This window comes from Gossypium hirsutum, chromosome D12 (genome assembly GCF_007990345.1).
Source record: "Gossypium hirsutum isolate 1008001.06 chromosome D12, Gossypium_hirsutum_v2.1, whole genome shotgun sequence".
Classification (NCBI taxonomy): Eukaryota; Viridiplantae; Streptophyta; class Magnoliopsida; order Malvales; family Malvaceae; genus Gossypium; species Gossypium hirsutum.
The window spans coordinates 59,681,017-59,700,457 of NC_053448.1; the positions used below are offsets into that span (position 1 = coordinate 59,681,017).

Genomic DNA, 19,441 nt, shown 5'->3' on the forward strand with positions numbered 1-19,441 from the left:
TTCACGTTTCCATGTTTGGCCAAAGAAATATATCATAGTCCCTAGAGGGTTGTACAAAAATGGTGACAACTGCGAATAGTTTCTGGCAAAATCATATAAGACATCCTGTTGAAAAGCGACTTGCAGATAAATCAGACGAACAAACGGTATGTTGATCCATGATCCAAATATGTTAGAAATGCAGATTCAATGGCATCCCGATATACAAGCAAGTAATAAGAGAATCCATTCACAATTTATTAACAAAATGAATAACATCTGGTACGATATCCACGCAAGGAACACAACAAGAATGCACAGGAAGAGCAATACGTGAAATGCGCTCAACCAGGAATAGAAGAAAAACACAGAAAGGCATCCATTTACTTGCTAGATCAGGAGAAATTGTTCGGAAATTTTACATTGGTACTACCAGTTCTCTTTGACAATTTTCAACTTCTCAAGAATGAATTTCCCTTCCTTGTACTTCTGAGTTTCCTCATAAGCCCGCTCGTATTTCCAACCCAATACCTCTCGACAATCGCGACAGTAAACATCAGCCACTGTGTGAAGACCAGTCATCAGTTGTCTATCCTCCTTAGGACCCACCATCACGTTCATTGCGTGGGAGAATAAAAAAGCTCGACCGTTTCTCCCCTGAAATTCAGATTGTTAACGAACCTTTTGGAACATATATCTATAGAATGCTTTCAGCAAAACAAATATTAATTGAACCTAAAGCAACATATAGTCGCAACATTGAAATGACAGAAAACACAGTTAAGCAAACATTTAAAAGGTAAATGATATCATAAGCTTTTATCAATAAATCCAGCAACAATAGCATCGAAATCCCGACCTGAAAAGACTTGGATATAACATCGTCGTGAAGGGCAACTTGGTTTCTGCAATTGCAGCAACTGTACAACCTTGGCCCAACTATTTCCGTCATCGTGGCAATAACTTATCGAAACTCAACTTGTTGCTGCTCATCACAAATCATAGGAAGAGAATAAAAAAATCAATGTTCAATCTAAAGCCAATAAATATCACAAGAAAGATAGCAAAATTAATCAAAAGCTTACCTTGAGTATACCAATAAACAACATAATATACACTGCCAATCAACTTTTGTTTGAGAAAACAACTGCATCATAGCCAAAACAGAGTACTTGAAATATCAAACGAAGCAATATTCAGAATCCAATAATGAAAACAAGTCAAGCTGACCAAAGAAAAGCTCATATACTCAAAGAACAAGTAAAAAACTGTTGAACCCTGTAATTGGAAAGAGCTAAAAGAAGAGAAGAAGACCATGAAAAGATCAACTAAACAAAATAATGAAAACCCAGTAATCCGAAGAAAGCTAAATAATTTGTAGACAATGAGATGATGTAATGCAAGCAGTGAAAGAAGAACAAAGAAAGGGATCAAGAGAAAGGGTAATTAAAAACCAATAATCAAAACAAGTTAAGCTCACCAAAGAAAAGCCCAGATATTCACAAGTAAAAAGAAGATAAACCCTGTAATTGAAAGAACTAAAAGAAGAGAATTGCATAAAAAAGATCAACAAAAACAAAAAATAAAAGAAAACCCAGTTATCAGAAGAAATGAAAAGAAAATCCCGTTACTTTAAGACAACGAATAGTGTAATGCAATCAGTGAAAAAAGCAAGAAACAAGGAGACAGGCGTTGGTATTTCTTTTATTATTATGTTTTTTTTTTTAATTATAAAGTGTTGGGTTCTCAAACCTGGATAGAGTTCCATGGTTTTGTGGATTGATGGTTGTCTCGGAACCAGAGAGTTGAGGGTTTTCCGTGGGTTTTTTTGCACTTTTCTCTGAATAGAAGACGACAAATAACAATGGAGGTTTCGGTAATTCGGTTCATCAATTGACATGGGACTGTCCTAAATTACTAATCTGCCATTTCCATCTTCTTGTCTACCAAACACTTAACTATAGTAAATTTACAATACCAAAGTCATTAGGTCCTAAACTAATATTATGTAGAAGAAAGAAGAAGAAAAATTATATCTTACATTTTATTTTTAATTTTTAAGCATTTTATCTCATTCTAAGCAAAAAGTCAATTTTTAAATGTAATTTTTTATAAGATAATATAGTATTAAAATAAATAAAATCGAATTAATTGAAAATATTCTATGTTAAAAGTAGTTATTTATCTACTTATCATTTTCTAAATTTTTTATAGAAAAAATTATATCGAATTGTTTTTATTTTGCATTATCAAACATGTATAAAATTTTAAATCATTAAAAATATTAATTTTTAATTGATTTAATTTTGCTAACCATTTATCAAACAAAGACTAAAATATCTCTTTATTGTCTATGCTAATATTAAATCCTTTGATTGAGTTGTTTTGATGAGTACTCGTTTGGAACAAGATTAAAATACGTCTTTATGTAAAAAACAAGTTATCTATACTAATGTTAAGCCCTTGATTAAATTGGTATTAGGGAGTACCAACTCAGTCGAGAATAAAACTAAAATATCTCTTCATATACAAAAATAAATTATACTCTTATGAGAGTGTTTTTATCTTTTTACATTTTATAAATTAATAAAAATTCAATTATAGTAAAATTTAAACTCATGATATTATACCTTTCAAACTTTTAATTTTATCATTTTTTTAAATTGAAGTATTATTTAATATTTATATAAACTTTTAATAAGTATGTCGAAACCATTTTTTTGAGAACAAAAATAAGTTATCGACTTTAAAAACAAAAATTGGAATCGCCACCGATCCTTGATTGAGATGTGATCGGCTCACCTTGAAAACGATTTTGGTCTACGAAATTTGAGAAAACATGTTTGGGAGTCAGTTACGCACGAGGAATGGTTAGCACCCTCGTAACGCCCAAAATCGATACCAAATTGATTGTTTAATGTCTTGGTGTCGAAAAAAAATTTGAAATTTTTTTTTTAAAAAAACTTTTTACCTTGAATGAATTTAAAAATAAGACATTCTAATTTCAAAGAAATAAAACGTCACACCCTGTAAGTTAGGGCGAACATTTTCTAATCTTCAAAATTAGGCTTGTCTTTTAATTTTTAAAACTCATACATTTAAACCTAAAAAGGATATTCAGTTATTTAGGTCAAATGAATAAAATCGATACCCAGTAAGTTAGGGCACAATTTCTCAAAATTCCAAATACCGAATATTACTGTACAAGCCCAATTTTAACCCTTCCCAAACCCAAACAAAACAAGCCCAAACTAACCCAAGCCCAAACACCTAAAATATTTTCAGAAAAAAACCCTAGCTTTTGACCTAGGCGCCGTAGCCCTCTGCCCCTGGCTCTGCTGGCCGCCGCCTACGTCCCATCGCCTCAGCCACTTGCCCCATTCGTCCCATCAATTACCTGCAACAAGGAAGCAAACAGAAAAGCAGCAAAGGCAGAAGCAAAATCGGCTATAAGGAGGCCGAATATCATGAGGAATTGGGGGGGACTTTTGTTTTTTTAAAATCGGCATACAAACCGATTGAAACCTGGGTATCGGGGGTTTTTTCATTTTTCTTTTCCTTTACTATTTGTAACTTTTTTCAGAAATAAGAAACACAAAAATCAAAGGTGATTTCTGGCTCTTTTTGTTTTCATTTTTACATATTCTAACCCCTTTTTTATTTTTTTTTTATTTTTTTTGTTCATTTATTTATATACGTATAATATATATAAAAAGGAAAAAGAAAAAAATTACCTTTTTTAAGTTTCCGGCCACCGTGCGCGACGGTGCAACGGCGACTCTCCTCGCCGGATTCTGGGGCTATGGACTGGAGGGGGAGAGGATTTTTTTAAGAGAATTTGTTTTTTTTTTTTGAAATAGCAGAAAATGAAGAACGAAAAAAAACTTTGATTTATAAAGGCATATAAAACGGCGCCGTTTTAGGCCCAAGCTCCAGGCGCCAAAACGACGCCGTTTAGGAGCCAACCCGATCCTCCCGACCCGCTCTAGGCTAGGATCCGCGTGTTTTTTAGCGGAAGGGCTAATTGCGCTTTCAGCCCTTCCGCTTTTAAATGATCCTGCAATCAAGTTCTTTTGTTTTCTTTAATTTTGCCCTATAATCTATTTTGATTTACAATCTGGTCCACCCTGAAGCTGTGCGTTTTGGGGGGACGGGATTATTTCCCATTTGGTCCCTCCTTGTTATTAGCACGTTCATTGTGGTCCTTCCCTTTTATTTCATTTGCGATTTGACCCCAAATGTTATTTTTTAACTCAATCTAACCCTCTGTTTGTATTTAGGTTATTATTATTATTATTATTATGATTATTATTATTAATATTATTATTATCTATGTCTTGTTAATTTCAAATTTTATTATTATATATATATGCGCATACATACATATTTATAATATATACGTACATAACCCTTTTATTTATTTATATATATATAAATACTTATATGTTATATATAGTTTACACTTCATATATATATACCTACTTATTTTTTTTATGCTTTAAAATTTATATATATACATAGATATGCATATTTGTTTTTTTATATATGTATATACATTCATATAATTTATAATTTATAATTTAAATATATAGATACACATACATAAATATTTCATCTTTTATAATTCGTATTGATATCGTTGTTTTATTTGATATTTATTTATTCATTTTTATTTGATATTTATTTATTCATTTATTGAAGTGTTCATTATTTTTGTGAAATGCTTTAGATTTTTTATTCATTTATTATTTCATGTATCTTTGATTCGTTTATTATGTATTTTATTTGTTGCTCATTTTAGTTGTGCTTGCATTATTTTTACTTACTTTATTATCATTGTTATTCCATGACGCTCATTTTTATTTAGATTTCAAAAAAGAAATTTTAAAAATATAAGTAATATTCGATATTTTAGATCTTCGAGATAATCGAGTCCTAACATATTGAGTTTTGACTTTCTTCGTTGAATTTAAATAATCGAGGTTACTCTTTTAAAAAATGATAAAAAGCTCGTCATCAAGAATTCAATACGTTATGTTCTAACGCATTGGATGTGACACGTTTTCTCAAGACGAGGATTTTTCGAAATAAATGCAATATTCAATGTTTAATATTTTGAGAAATTGTGCCCTAACGTATTGGGTTGCGATTTCTTCATTTCATTTAAATAATTGAATATTTTTTTAAACTTTATTACACGAATCTTTTCAAACTCAAGTTTTAAATGATCTCGAAAATAAAAAAGATCGTGTCCTAACTTACTGATCGTGATCTCCCTGTTTTAATTCGAGATGGCTAAAATATCTTTTAAATAAGCATTTTTTACGTATCGAGAATTCGAGACATTGTGTCCTAACGTACTGGATATGATTCTCTTTCTTGGTTAACGTAAAATATGCTTCTTTTCTCAAAAATTTCCAACATTTTAATAAGAGGATCGTATTTTTAAATTTCCTTAAAGTTTTCAATTTTTCGACACTAAGACATTAAGTAATCAATTAGGTACCAATTTTGGGCGTATCGAGGGTGCTAATCCTTCCTCGTGCGTAACCGACTCTCGAACCCGTTTTCTAAATTTCGTGGGCCAAAACCGTTGTTTTAATAAAATCAAATTATTTATTAAAAACAACATTTTTCAAGGTGACCCAATCACACCTCAAAAAGGATTGGTGGCGACTCCCGTTTTCGTTTTCATTTTTCAAAACCCAAGTCGACCCTGTTTTTTATCCAAAAAATGGTGTCAACAATTACAATTATTTATTTATGTAAAAATTCTTATTTCGAGATGACAAAATGTCGTGACCAGTAAGTTAGGACTCAACATTTTGAATTCCCGAGAATAAGATTTTATTTGAAATATGTACAAATTTTTTGTAAAATAAATATTTGGCCCTCTAAATTCATCGAATAGAATCGAAGGCCAGTAAGTTAGGACACGATTCCTCTCGAAAAACGTGAATACTAAATATTTAAAAATTTAAGAAATAAAATTATTTTAATGCTTTAATAAAACGAACATTTTTGAAAGACAAATATGCAAATATATATATACATAAAAAATGTTTAAATATATATATAATGTATATATTTATAACAATTTCTTTTTCTTTTTTTAAACGTATACATATATTACAGGAAATGTATGTATATAAAATATAAAAAATGTATATATATTATAAAATGTATATGTATATATATATCCATGTATACAAGAGTTATGAAAATAAAATAATAATAAAAAAATATATATATAAAATATGAACATGTATTTACAAAAGTTTAAAATATATATATGCATATTAAAAAACATGTGTGCCTATATGTATAATAATAATAATAATAATAATAATAATAATAATAATAATAATAAATAATGATAATTCAATTGAAATTAAAATATTTAATAGACTAATAACAAAAAAGACTAATTTAAACTTAAAACATAAATTTGGGGCAAATTTGAAATAAATAAAATACGAATGGACCAATTAGAACACGCAATCAACAGTGGAGGACCCAAAGAGAAATTTACCCAAACCTCCAAAACACTGCGCAGCAACATGAACCGAATTGAAACAATATTAAAATGTGCAGTAAAATTTAAAAGAATTAAGAAATTTAATTAAAAAAACACTGTAAAAACAAAGGGATCAATTGCGCAAATGGCCCCTTTCAAAGAAGTGCGCGGATCTGGTCGGGTTTTGAATCGGGTCACACGAGCTATTGGGCAGACCTGGCTTATACGGCGCCGTTTTGCTTTTGTTGTTTAAAATAAAAAATTTTCTAAAAAAAACAATTCATTTCCCCTAAAAAAATAGAAAATAGGGGGTGCCCTGCTAGGGTTTCGACCCTAGCCCCTTCACGCCGTCGCCGCCGCTGTGGAGCCACCGCGTTCAGCGCTCGAAACCAACGCTTGAAACCAGGTAAGCGCCCCTCCACTCTCCCTTTTCTCGTATTTGTTTTAACAAAAAAAGAAGAAAAATGAAATCGAAAAAACAGTAAAAAGAAAAGGAAAAACGAAACCCCGTGGTCACCTTCAAAAATTGTTTCCTTTGATTCTCCCTTTCCCTTTTTTCAATGACCTTTTTTGATACAATATTCGTAACCCCCAATCGGTTTTACAACCCCTTTTTTATACCCCCAAAACAATAATAAAAATCATCCGTTGTGCTGTGGTTCGTGGTTTGATTTTGCTGCAGGTGGGTACTGGAAGAGACATGCGCGACGTGGATAGTTACTGTGCGTTCGTGCGTGGAGATAGTTGCTGCGACGTGGGGCAATGGTGGCACCAATCTGTTGCTTAGGGTTAGGCTAGGTTAGATTTGAGTTATTGGGCCAAATGTATTTGGGCTGTATTGGGCCAAATGTGAACTGTGTAAGCAGTTTTGGGCCCCGGGCAACAATTGAGTATTACAAAGTATATCTATGAAATGATTTATTTTTGAGTGTGCTATATATAAATAATATGAAATAAATAATAAAAAGAGTAAAAGAACAAAAAAAAATAGGAGAGCAAAAGAGAAGTACTAAACAAGTTAATTAATTATTCAAGTTTATTATATTAAAGTATTTTTTTATTTTACTTTGAAATTTTTTTCAAATATGTATAATTTTAAGTTTATGTGCTCTACCATAAAATTAGTTATATTGTAACAAGATCTTAATTTGATACGTTTAATTATTTAATTTAACTCAAATAATTTTATTTCACTTGTCTCAATTCAAAAAAATTTTAAATCAAATTAGAATAATAAAATATGACTTATCAACTCGATTAACTCGATTTTTTTTTTACTTAAATCAATTTCAATAAATCATTTTAACATAATATTTAGTTATAGAGTATATCAATTTAATCCTAATATTAAAAAATTCCAGTGGTAAACCGGTAAACAAGTGCCCAACATCCTAAAATCCCCGGCCCGACCGCTTTACACATTTAAACCCCAACCAGAACTAAAAACACACACAAATATAGCCATGGAGAGCAACTCAGGCGGCGAAGACACCGTAGCAACCATCAAATCAATTCGGACCCAACTCGAAACCCGAATCCAAGACCAACATGCCACCCACCTCGACCTCCTTGCCTCCCTCCAAACTCTGGATCCTAACATCGTTCCCACCCTCGATTTTTCCCTCCGTTTCGTCTCCGCCTTCAACCGCCGCCCTTTCTCTCCCACTCCTCCACTCCCCACGCCTAAAAAGATCTCCCACCCGCCCCAACACCCGCCCAACCACTCCGTACCCGACCCGAAACAGCTCGCCCTTGTTAAACCTGAAGGAGGCGACAAGTTCGCTGACGAGAGCGGCAACCCATTGTCGGTGATGAGAGCCATGGTGGCTGAGTGTTTACTTCAGAGAGTACCGTTTAAAGCGATCGATTCGTCTACGGTTTTGAGGAAGTTAGAGAACGACGAGAATATAACTACGGCGGAGAAGGCTGCGATGCGTGAACTGGGAGGCGATTCTGGGGCCATTGTCGCGGTGGAAATGGCTTTGAGGTCAATGGCGGAGGATAACGGCGGCCTTGAGATCGAAGAGTTTGTGGTCGGCGGCAAAAGCAGAGTTATGGTACTTAGCATCGACCGAACATGGTTAATTCCAGAATTACCCGAAGAACCTCAAAATCATCAAAAAAGAGAAAGGATAAACAACGTTAACGAAAGTGAGAACTTGAAAATGAATAGTAACAGCAATAACGAGTGGCTAGCACCGAGACCAATGAGTGAAATTTGGATGGGAGGGGGAGACCCTGGCATGATGTATCCGCCGGGTGGCCCAATGGCAGGCCCTAGAGGTCGGGGAATTGGGATGATGGGAAGGCCACCGATGGCACCAAACAGTGGCCTTTTGCCGTCACAGAGACAGAGTACTGAGGAAGATGATTTGAAGGATTTGGAAGCTTTGTTGAATAAGAAATCGTTTAAGGAAATGCAGAAATCAAAGACGGGTGAGGAGATTTTGAACATCATTAATCGCCCAACTGCTAGGGAAACAGCTGTGGCTGCTAAGGTACATTACATTGAAGTTCGTCAATATATATATATACACTTTTTAAAGTTTTCATTTTCTTCTTGTTTATTTGGTTGATTGTGTTCAAATTACTGGGTATAGTTTAAAAGCAAAGGAGGTTCTCAAGTGAGGGAGTATTGTTCAGCTTTAACCAAGGAGGATTGTCGAAGACAATCTGGCTCATTTCTTGCCTGTAAGAAGGTATTAAAGCAACAATTAAACTGCATCATACACTTCCATATCACTTGACAGTTTAGCAATGTCCTTTGATATATTCATTAGCTTGAAAGGTTGCATCATTGACCTTTAACCTATAGTGTTATTGTTGGTTTCATAGAAATGGTTGTTGCTGTATATAGCTATGTTTTATGTGCTGCTATCATTTGAACTTCCACAAATCATTTGTAGCTTTTAGAAGCATCCTTTTAGGATTCCTGATTTGCCTATTTGCAATGTTGTTTTACTGGCTTTTATAACTTTTTTCAGGTGCATTTTAAACGGATAATTGCTCCTCATACAGACATCAGTTTAGGGGATTGTTCATTTCTAGATACCTGCCGGCATATGAAGGTAATTTTTCTATAGTAAATAGATCAATCTTTTACTACCTTTCTTTCTGTTGTCATCTTATTACAACTAGTACTTGAGAGTAATGCCAATTCAATCATGTTTGATAGACATGCAAATATGTCCACTACGAGCTTGACCAAACACAAGATGATCTTGGTCCTGAGAAACCTTTGAAGCCTCCACGTGCTGAGTATTGTTCGGAAGTGGAATTAGGTGAACCACAATGGATTAATTGTGATATCAGGAATTTTAGAATGGACATTTTGGGGCAGTTCGGTGTTATCATGGCAGATCCACCATGGGATATTCATATGGAGTTACCTTATGGAACAATGGCTGATGATGAGATGCGCAACCTTAACGTTCCTGCATTGCAGACTGATGGTCTGATATTTCTTTGGGTCACTGGACGTGCAATGGAGCTAGGACGGGAATGGTGCGTGCTTTATTTTGAATGTTAATTAATTAAAATTATGTAATAACTGAAAGTTATCTTTTTTATGAGAAAACCTCAAGTTTTTTATTCATATATGTTAAAATAATCATGCTTCTTGCAGTTTGGAACAATGGGGTTACAAACGGTGTGAGGAGATTATTTGGGTGAAAACAAATCAACTTCAGCGAATAATTAGAACAGGAAGAACAGGTCATTGGTTAAATCATAGTAAGGAGCATTGCCTTGTAGGAATCAAGGGAAATCCAGAAATAAATAAGAACATTGATACCGATGTCATTGTTGCCGAGGTTCGAGAGACTAGTCGCAAGCCAGATGAGGTTTGTGGACAATTTGGCTGCCCCATTTTACATTTATCTGTTTACACTTCTTGATGTCAGAAATGTTAGCTTAAGGATGCTGATGGCCATGCATTCTGATTTTGAAATTTTTATGTTGTTACTTCGTACATTATCATTTCAGTACATAAAAGGCCTCTCTTCGTTGCTTTATGTTTTTGCAATGTCCCTGTCATGTAGTTCAAGAACTTAACTGGAAACTTAACCATGCAGATGTACCCTATGCTGGAGAGGATCAGTCCAAGGACAAGGAAGCTTGAACTATTTGCTCGCATGCATAATACTCATGCAGGGTATGGAATCTTGAACCATTTTTCATACTTCAAAATTGTTCGTATATATTATCGTCTATCAGAGTGCGCCAACAGGGCATGTTTCGAGGATAAATAGATGAAGGACCTTGATGATCTCTAAGCTTAAATAAATTTTACATTTGTTATTGTCAGTACCTAATGTTGAATTCCCTTATTTAATATATTCTTGGGAATCCACAATTTTCTACTGCTAAGCAATCTCCTTTACCCTTATTTTCCATCAGATGGATATCGCTTGGGAATCAGTTAAATGGAGTTAGACTGGTTGATGAGGGCCTGAGAGCAAGGTACAAGGCTGCCTACCCACATGTAGAAGTACAACCTCTCTCTCCTCCCAAAGCGTCTGCCATGGAAATAGACTCTACTTCTGCTAGAAGTCCCTTTGCAACAGAGTCAAGATCACAATTTGCGGATCCAGCTGCTCCCGATGCAGGCCATGCTCCCGAAGAGAGGGCAATGGCTGTAGATACTGATATGACCACCTGAAAACCTGACCTACCTTGGTTAATTCCCAGATACTAGTTCAAGGGCCGATGTACCATTACTGAATAGTTCTTTTGTTTAATTTGTAATGATTTTACTGTATCAGTCCCATTTTACTGTTTTTAGTTAATTTTTGACTCGGGTTCATTTGTAATGATTTTCTGTCAAACATCGAATTATTAGTTTCAGTCTATTGTAATGTTTTTATCTGACTTGATATGATACCTACCCTCGAATAGTTGAAACTCGCGTATGGTTAATCCATGTAAGAGGTGGCTGAAAACAAAATCAAGCTTAACATTCGTCTTAAAAAATGGATTGAAATAGAGGCTGAACCCACTTTCGACATTAGACTTTTGATGTCTGCAAACAAAAGAGGCACCAATAAGGTAAAGCTAAGAAAAAATTACCAAATATTGTACTTCAAATCAGCCTCATTATCCTCTTCCCCGTTCTCATCAGACCTTGCTATCCAGCTAATCTTGAACTTTCTATTTTCTAACATCCTCCAAAGCTGCATCTCTAAACCCGCCCAATATCAATGTCGCCGGAAACCATCTGATGCCAGTTCCTTCCGTGCTCCTCAGGCATTGTGATACCAACCAAGAAGGCTCCACCACGGTAACGGACTAAAACACTCATTTATCCACCATTCTTTAACTTCTCCCTAACCTTCTTGTGACCCAAGTCCCACAGGTAGCCCAATTAGCACTTAAATTCAGTGGCTTGAATATAGTTAACCTCATCGATGACAGCGACCTCTTCCAGTTTTTCTTTCCCCATTTTTTAGACCCCATCAATTGTCTCTACTTAGCGCATTACTAACAAATCATTCATGAAATTACCTACATTGCCTTCGTTGATTCTGTAGTCAGAAGTTCTCACCAGTCACCACCATCTGAACATATACACAGATTCCATCAGGAGTGAAATGGCAATAAAACAATGCTACAGAAGATTCAAGAGGTGGATTCCTCCAGGGCCATGTTCCATGCTGATAATTACAAAGTCGTAGCCAGAGTGCGATCTTGGCCAGAGTTGGGGAGGAGAGGAAGAAGATATTTGCGAAGAAGGGATTTGAGAGAGGATGAGGAGGGAAAAGAAGGATTAAGGGAGCATTTGGGAGGGCAGAGGGTGGGGAATTTGGAGGATATGAAAGAAACACGTTTCCAAGGGAAAGATTGGGGGTAGCACTGGCAGCGGAGGCAGCAATGTATGTTATGTTGGCCATGGGCCACAGTGGTGGGGAGCTTCGGGGTTGATGAAAAACGTTATTCTGTTTAACCTTTATAGTAGTTTAAAGTTCGTAGTGGTGAGAAGCATACGAGAGTGGGATTTCCTTTGGCTCACACATTTATAGGAAAATAAAGGAAGAAAAACCTTCAGGTTTCATTACATCCTAAAAGTTTTAACTTCTTTCTAAAGACAAACTAAAAATGCTGTCGTCACATGAATCAAATAGCACTTAATAAAAACAAAAAACTTGGGAAATGATCCAAATCCTGTGTTACAGAATGACGTAAAAGATACAAGTCAAATGAACGAAATTGAAGCAATCTCCCTAGATTACATCTTTAGAGCAGTTCTTGCCATCACTAGAGCACCCTCATAAGTTTGATTTCCACCGATAAACCCGCTCATGTGGACAAAGACACAGCCGGAAATTCTTGTCTCCTTTGAGAGCTCATCGTCCCTCAAACCTCGCCACTGTGCAGGGAGGGGCTTCCGGCTCTCAAAACTATCAGGAGATGCTGCTACTGCCTGCACTCGCCATTGTTTGCCCCGTTCATCCTGTGTCATGATTACAATAAGAATGTATCTCAAACTCTGGAAAAGAGGAACAATAACTGCAACATATCCATTTGCCAGACACTAGTATCTAATCTAGGGCTAACACATTAGAAAACTTGTTTGAAAGGAAGATTGGTCTACTGAATGCATACCCCATAAAGAACATATTTAATAAGAGGCTCAACCTTCAGCTCCGCCTCAAGCTCAAATAAGTGAAGCTTCCACTGTTGGATGTGAAATGAAATCAGACTTAGTTGTAAATAAAATGATGTATGATGGTAAGTCAATAATAAGCTGCAGTCATTTGCAACAATATATTCATCTCACATACTAATGGAAGTAGCAAAGGTTATTTGATGAAAGTTCAAACCAATTGAATAACCAAAATGAGTATATTTATAAACAAGCAATTCTTTCCTCTTGAGAAGAGTTGCATAAACAGAACAATCTATAACATACACTTCTGCAGGGCTAGTTGAAGAAGAACATAACAGTAAGAAGAGAGTAAATTAGAAAATCTACTTACAGGGCAAAACCTTTTCAAAACCATAATTTCACCACTAGGATCTATGTCAAATCTCTCCGCAATGCACTCCATTACAATTGACCTTGCTGGTAGCCATGATCTTGCATGAAATCGGACACTCTGAGAATTGAAGAAGGCCATCAGAATATTAAAATACGAAGAATGATACAGTACATACTTTTATAAATTCGCAAGGAAACGAACAAAAAAACAGAAATCCATATCGAAGACCTTACTAATAATTGTATATTTAGGTATGTTTAATTTTGACAGAGCCTTACTTCTAAGAACTCACTACCAGCTAGAGCCATTGCTCGTTGGAAAGCCTCATTCTCCTTCTCAGGTGATTGATCAGGATCTGTCCAGTCTAGATTTAATCTTCCAACTCTAGAAGATATGTGTGTATTGTTCACATATTTTGGTGGCTTGTCAGTATCAAACTGGTTGATTCCATTGTCAATCGCATCAATTGCCTGGTAAAAGCAAAAAAAAAAAAAACCAATTGAACATCCAAGTTATAATCCCTTAACTAAAGCATAGGAAAAGGAAAACCAAGAAAATAGCAATTCCTAATCTACTTCCAGGCAAGCTCAGGAAGTCGTGGAACTCGAACCCTTTCAAAACATAAGAACCAAAGTTGTAGGTACCTCCATGAAGCTTTTGTAAATGGCCAGAAATAATCTATGCACATCCGGGTGGTCTTCTCCAAGCTGAAGCTCTTTAGCTATTATCTCCTTGCCAAAATGCTAAATACAGGGAAAATCACTAATAAGGAAGAAATAGAATAACCTACCGAAACACGTCATTGCTCGTATTACACTCTACCAACTTGTATCAGGTCACAATACACAAAAGGCAAAAGGAGAGAACTATAAGAAGAATCTTCAATTGCCCTATAGAATAAATGAATACCTTATAAACAAGTCCAGCACTGCTAAGCTTTGTATTAAATCCATGTCCAAAAACCTCCTCAAATCCCTTCTGGTGATGATCATACCGGTCATGATTAGGATCATAGACGCCTCCAACATCAAGCACAGCATCAAGACCCTCCAATACCTGAAAAGTCAGATAAATCTTATAAACAATCTTCAAAGAGGAATCATTAAGACCAAACGAGAACAAATAAACTACACGAATCCCATAATAAACCACCTACATCTCCAACTAGTTCTAGATTTCAAGCTTTCTAATTTATAGCCAACGCTTGTAGCAAACAACGATAAAGCTAACTTTATAAAGAAGCACATATTTAGAACCAAAGAAAACCCATTTCATAATTTCCATTTCTTCTAACTTTGCTATAATATTCGGCAATCACACAGAAAAAAGGGGGAGGGAACTAACCTTGGGATCTCGGGTACGGATAATCTCGGAGTTGGAGAACTTGTCAGTGAGACGAATCATGAAGCAGCCGAGGGCCTCGTCGCAGTGGAAGCTTCCATTGTGAGTGCCGACGCGCTTAAAAGGAGCGTGGTTAGGGGAGGAAGTGGAGTAAGAAGGAGAAGAAACCCTAATAAGGTTAGAGGTAGCCATGAGAGGGCGAGAGAGGTTTTTGGGCAAGTTGAAAAATTTCTGGTTAAACCCTCCTCTTGTAATTGCCCACATGCCTTTAACTGCCCATTTTTCTCCAATACCTCCTTTAGTTTATAGACTTGACAAAAACGGCACCATTTCCACGTATTCCTATTCCCATTATATATTTTGGATTTTCAGTGCTTTTTTTTCTAATATGATTTGGACTACACTTGAGGCTGGATTTGAATGATTAGTGTAAAAATACTAGTGAACGTAAAATTAGACATTATAACAATACTTTAATGTAAGATAAAAATAAGCTAAATGCACTATACCCAATCAGTCTTTTAAACTCAATTTAAAATTTTACTCAAAGGATAATGATTTTTTTTGTGTACAAACGATGATTCAAAATTAAATTAATTTTGAAGAAGATAAAAGGGTTTAGAGACATCCAACTCTTTTACTACTCGGTGTGATTTTACAAACATAAATATCTATTAATTTAACCATATATTATAAATAAAAAGGTCAACTATATAAATAGTTACTAAATTATACTCGTGATCTTATTTTGGTCTCTCAACTTTAAAATTTTTTAATTTAGATACTAACATTTGAATTCATTCATATTTTGATCACTCATCATTAAATTGGCATCGGGAATCTTTTTTAACTGGTATAATAACACATTTATTCCTCAATACTTACATATTCTATCAATTTGATCATAACTCTAAATAATTCAATAAATTTAACCATTCACATTTATAAATTCTATTAATTTGCTCCTTAAACTTCCTAACAAAGCTTTCAACTTTTAGAAATGCACAAATTTGGTTGTATATATCAATTATTATATATTGTATGATTTTGTATAAATTTTATAATTGGTAGTATAATTAAGTTTAAATCATTTTATATATTTTTAATTCAATATCTTATTTGATAAAATTAATATCTTAAATCATTATTATATGTATATGGTATATATAATTTCCTAGATTAACCATATATAAAAAAATGTTTATAAAATCTATTAATTTTTTATTTATGAAATCTATTTGTAATAAATATTTTATTTTTAAAAGAAAAAGTGTTTCTAAAATTTGTTTACTTTTTTTAGAAACATTTTTAGTTTTTTTCTAAGTTTAATTTTTATGAATCTAGTTTGAAAATGTTTTGTTTACATATTTTAAAATTTAAAATTTAAATTCAAGTATGGTACTTAAAAATTAAATTATTTTTTGAGAATAATAGAAAATATATTTTTTGATTAGTGCATGTATCTAGTCTGCATTGCATGAGTATATTTTATTACATGAGATATAAAAAGGTATCTTTGTTTTTTTGGATGTCCCTTGTATTACTTACAAATCATATACCTTGGGTTAAGTGATAAATGAAATTTAAGTTCGAGTATGGTAAATTAGTTGGATATGTAATGTCTCTGTTTTAAAAATTGAAAGCTTTGGTTAGAAAGTTTAAGGATCAAATTGATAAAATTTGTAAATGTGAAGGATTAAATTTATTAAATTATTTAGAATTACGAACAAATTGATAGAATATGTAAGTATTGAGGACTAAATGTGTTATTATGTCAATTAGAAGAAGACTTTCTGTCATCAATTTAATAGCGGTAACTAAAATAGGGACGAATTCAAACGTTAACGCCTAAGTTAAAAATTTTTAAAGTTGGGCGACTAAAACATGAATATAGGCATAGTTGGGTAACTATCTATTTATATAATTTACCCTAAATAAAAAAAAATTATGAATGAAATATAAAGTTAGACGGCCACAACTCATTATGGGTCGGGTTTCGGTTTAAGATTTTTAATCTCGATCCAACTAATTTTATTGTTTAAAAAATTAATTTTATATTAATAATTATATAATTAAACTTAAATAAAAAATTTATCATCTCTTAAATAATATAATAAGCCATTTAGGTAAATTAGTCGAGCTCGAATTCAAGTCCAAAAATTTGTTTGGAATTGAGAATCAACTCGGCCCATAAATATCATCGGTAAAAAGTAATCTACAAGTTTTTGTATCATAGAGTGAAATGTATTTAATATTTATATTTTTAAAATGAGAAAAAGATCCTTGAAGAGGAACAAAATTATTATTTTTATAATAGTATAAAAATATTAATTTTATGAAATAGATTAAATGGTGTGATATTAATTTTAAAATATAACGTGATATTTTTAAGTAACGTGGTATGTTCATTTAATTTATTGTACTTTAAAATATTTGTTGTATTTAATCAATGCATAATAATAATACATTTTTGTTAAATTAGTTCATATTTTTTTGGTTAAATTTAGTCCTCAACTTTTATAGAATAGTCCAATTATTTTTTTAATAAAGATATTGATTAAAACATTAAGTTTTTAAATATGGCATCCCGCATGGCAATCGACATGTACTCCATACTAATATTTTTTAATATATTTTTATAATTTTAAAATTATTTATTGACGTAATATATCAAATAGTGCCATGTTGCAGGAAGTACATGTGGACTACTACACAGGTTGCCATACCAAAATCACTAAAACGCTAGTGTTTTAATCAACTTTTTCATATAAAATAATAATAATTTAACTCTTTTTGAAAGGTTAGTGACCAAATTTAGTAAAAAAAAAGAGAATAAAAGTCAAATTGATATAAGATGTGAATCGATGATAATGTATGAAATTGGGCTGAATTAAATGTAATGGTACAAACTTTTTAATCAATAATGGGTAGGGTGAACATTACATGTCTTATAAAAAATATCATATCACTTTTTAAATTAATGTCTCGTCATATAATTTTTCATTTTAAATTACGTCGCATAAGGTCTGAGTATTATTTATCAATTAAATTAATAAATTTAAAAATGAAAAAAATTTGATCTATGTAATCTCGACAGTTTAAAAGTGCAATTATAATGTTTTAAAGTTTGGAGATTAATTTTGAACGAGAATCATAATTGGAGGATGCTCAATACAATTAAGTTTACGCATAATGAAAAAATTACTCTTAATGTTTACATCCTTTGTCAATTTGACCATTATTATTATTTTGAGCTAAATTTGGCCCTCAGCCATTTAAAAAAAGTCAAATTTAACCATCAACCTTTTAAAAAAAGTAAATTTGCTATTAAAAAAAATACTGATTAAAACATTAAATTTTCAAACATGAAAACTCGCATGACAATCCATGTATACTTCATATATATATTTTTAATTTTTATGAACTTATTATACTTTATATTTTATATTTTTTGAATTATAAAATTTTGAGTATTTTATAATTTTTTAAATTATTTGTTGGTGACATATAAAACAAATAATGTCATGTCAACATGAAATATATATGGACTACCACACGGGTTTCCACACTAACATCGTTAAGAAAATAATGTTTTAGTTTGTATTTTTGTTAAAAAAATGATTTAACTCTTTTTGAAAGGTTAATGGTCAAATTTAGCTCCAAAAAGAATAAAGGTCAAATTGATAAAAGATGAAAATATTGAGGGCTAAATTAATCAATTCTAAATGCTTGGGTTTGCAATTGCTTTGCTTGGATAAATAATTGTGTTAGAAAAAAACTAGTTAATGAAATTTTAAAAATTAAAAAATAATTACCAAAGAAGAATAATTATATTAAAAATAAATAATATAAAAAAACAATATGGATATCATTATATCTGTAAAATAATATAAACAATTTTAATAAAATAAATTTTTTAAAATATATATTACACTTAAATAAAAATAATTTGAAGTTTAAGTTTTTATCGGCGGAATCATATGCATAAAATAAAATAAAATTAGATTGGTTTTGAAAAAAAAATTAAACTATTAAAATTCCCTCTTAAAATTACTCATAAATATTAAAAAATTCAATATATTTACTTAGGGTAAATTACCAATAAAAGCCGTTTTTTTTCAAAATTTACCGAAATGGGCCGATTTTTTGATTATTTACCGGAATGGGCCATTTTCTGCGAAATCGCGTCCACATCAGCGCGATGTCAGGGTACGTGTCAGGACATCGCATCCACGTCAGCGCGATTTACTTACGTGGACACAAATCGCGCCTACGAGGATGCGATTTGCTGACGTGGATGAACAGTTTATGTTTTTAAGCTTGGAAAACTTTGAAAGGCCATAACTTTTCGCTCGGTTGTCAGATTGAGACGATTTTTTTTTATTTCGTATAAATTTTCGAGATCTACGCGTTGGCAAATAGCCTAAGGCGGTTTGCCAAAGTTTTCGTCAAAAAAGATCCTTTTTTGCCCCTAAATTTCGATTTTTTCGGTTTAAAATTGAATTTTGAAACATTAAAATCATTATTTTCCTTATTTATTTGAAGTAAACACCGGATATTTTTTTACAGAATTGTCTTATATCATCCTGTTATAGGTATAAGTCAGCTCATTCCACTTTTGGAAGTT

At 32.8% G+C, this 19,441-nt stretch overlaps 3 protein-coding genes across 7 annotated transcripts; 1 reads left to right on the top strand and 2 right to left on the bottom strand.

The window, feature by feature from the left end:
- Positions 1–216: 216 nt before the first annotated feature.
- Positions 217–1,950, bottom strand: LOC107947168 (protein yippee-like At4g27745). 3 transcript variants are annotated; one of them, XM_016881738.2, is made up of 4 exons: positions 1,732–1,950; positions 1,065–1,126; positions 839–964; positions 217–636 (listed from the first exon to the last, which is right to left on the bottom strand). In XM_016881738.2, the coding sequence occupies exons 3-4, from the start codon at positions 929–931 to the stop codon at positions 409–411; spliced, it is 321 nt and encodes a 106-aa protein (XP_016737227.2). In that variant the 5' UTR covers positions 932–964; positions 1,065–1,126; positions 1,732–1,950; the 3' UTR covers positions 217–408. The 3 variants fall into 3 exon arrangements, with proteins under 3 accessions (XP_016737227.2, XP_040963436.1, XP_016737228.2); XM_041107502.1 differs by lacking the exon at positions 1,732–1,950 and adding an exon at positions 1,611–1,680; XM_016881739.2 differs by lacking the exon at positions 1,732–1,950 and adding an exon at positions 1,460–1,618.
- Positions 1,951–6,696: 4,746 nt separating this feature from the next.
- On the top strand, positions 6,697–11,365 carry LOC107947165 (N6-adenosine-methyltransferase MT-A70-like). Its single transcript, XM_016881736.2, has 8 exons — positions 6,697–6,902; positions 7,179–8,994; positions 9,097–9,195; positions 9,481–9,564; positions 9,672–10,000; positions 10,122–10,338; positions 10,570–10,649; positions 10,895–11,365. Exons 2-8 carry the CDS (start codon positions 7,960–7,962, stop codon positions 11,154–11,156), a joined length of 2,106 nt encoding a protein of 701 aa, XP_016737225.1. The 5' UTR covers positions 6,697–6,902; positions 7,179–7,959; the 3' UTR covers positions 11,157–11,365.
- Positions 11,366–12,603: 1,238 nt separating this feature from the next.
- Positions 12,604–15,138, bottom strand: LOC107947166 (MYG1 protein). 3 transcript variants are annotated; one of them, XM_016881737.2, is made up of 7 exons: positions 14,818–15,138; positions 14,383–14,529; positions 14,118–14,216; positions 13,752–13,943; positions 13,471–13,590; positions 13,097–13,168; positions 12,604–12,944 (listed from the first exon to the last, which is right to left on the bottom strand). In XM_016881737.2, the coding sequence occupies exons 1-7, from the start codon at positions 15,076–15,078 to the stop codon at positions 12,720–12,722; spliced, it is 1,116 nt and encodes a 371-aa protein (XP_016737226.1). In that variant the 5' UTR covers positions 15,079–15,138; the 3' UTR covers positions 12,604–12,719. The 3 variants fall into 3 exon arrangements, with proteins under 3 accessions (XP_016737226.1, XP_040963438.1, XP_040963437.1); XM_041107504.1 differs by lacking the exon at positions 14,118–14,216; XM_041107503.1 differs by lacking the exon at positions 13,097–13,168.
- Between the last annotated feature and the right edge of the window lie 4,303 nt (positions 15,139–19,441).

Bases quoted from the DNA above. Each gene is read 5' to 3' on its own strand.
- LOC107947168 (XM_016881738.2), bottom strand. From the start codon at position 931: ATGACGGAAATAGTTGGGCCAAGGTTGTACAGTTGCTGCAATTGCAGA. The intron at 637-838 runs GTCGGGATTTCG...TCTGAATTTCAG, and splicing joins TTATATCCAAGTCTTTTCAG to GGGAGAAACGGTCGAGCTTT.
- LOC107947165 (XM_016881736.2), top strand. From the start codon at position 7,960: ATGGAGAGCAACTCAGGCGGCGAAGACACCGTAGCAACCATCAAATCA. The intron at 8,995-9,096 runs GTACATTACATT...TACTGGGTATAG, and splicing joins AAACAGCTGTGGCTGCTAAG to TTTAAAAGCAAAGGAGGTTC. The intron at 10,650-10,894 runs GTATGGAATCTT...ATTTTCCATCAG, and splicing joins ATGCATAATACTCATGCAGG to ATGGATATCGCTTGGGAATC.
- LOC107947166 (XM_016881737.2), bottom strand. From the start codon at position 15,078: ATGTGGGCAATTACAAGAGGAGGGTTTAACCAGAAATTTTTCAACTTG. The intron at 13,944-14,117 runs GTACCTACAACT...TGCTTTTACCAG, and splicing joins TTTACAAAAGCTTCATGGAG to GCAATTGATGCGATTGACAA. The intron at 13,591-13,751 runs GTAAGGCTCTGT...TTCAATTCTCAG, and splicing joins CTGGTAGTGAGTTCTTAGAA to AGTGTCCGATTTCATGCAAG.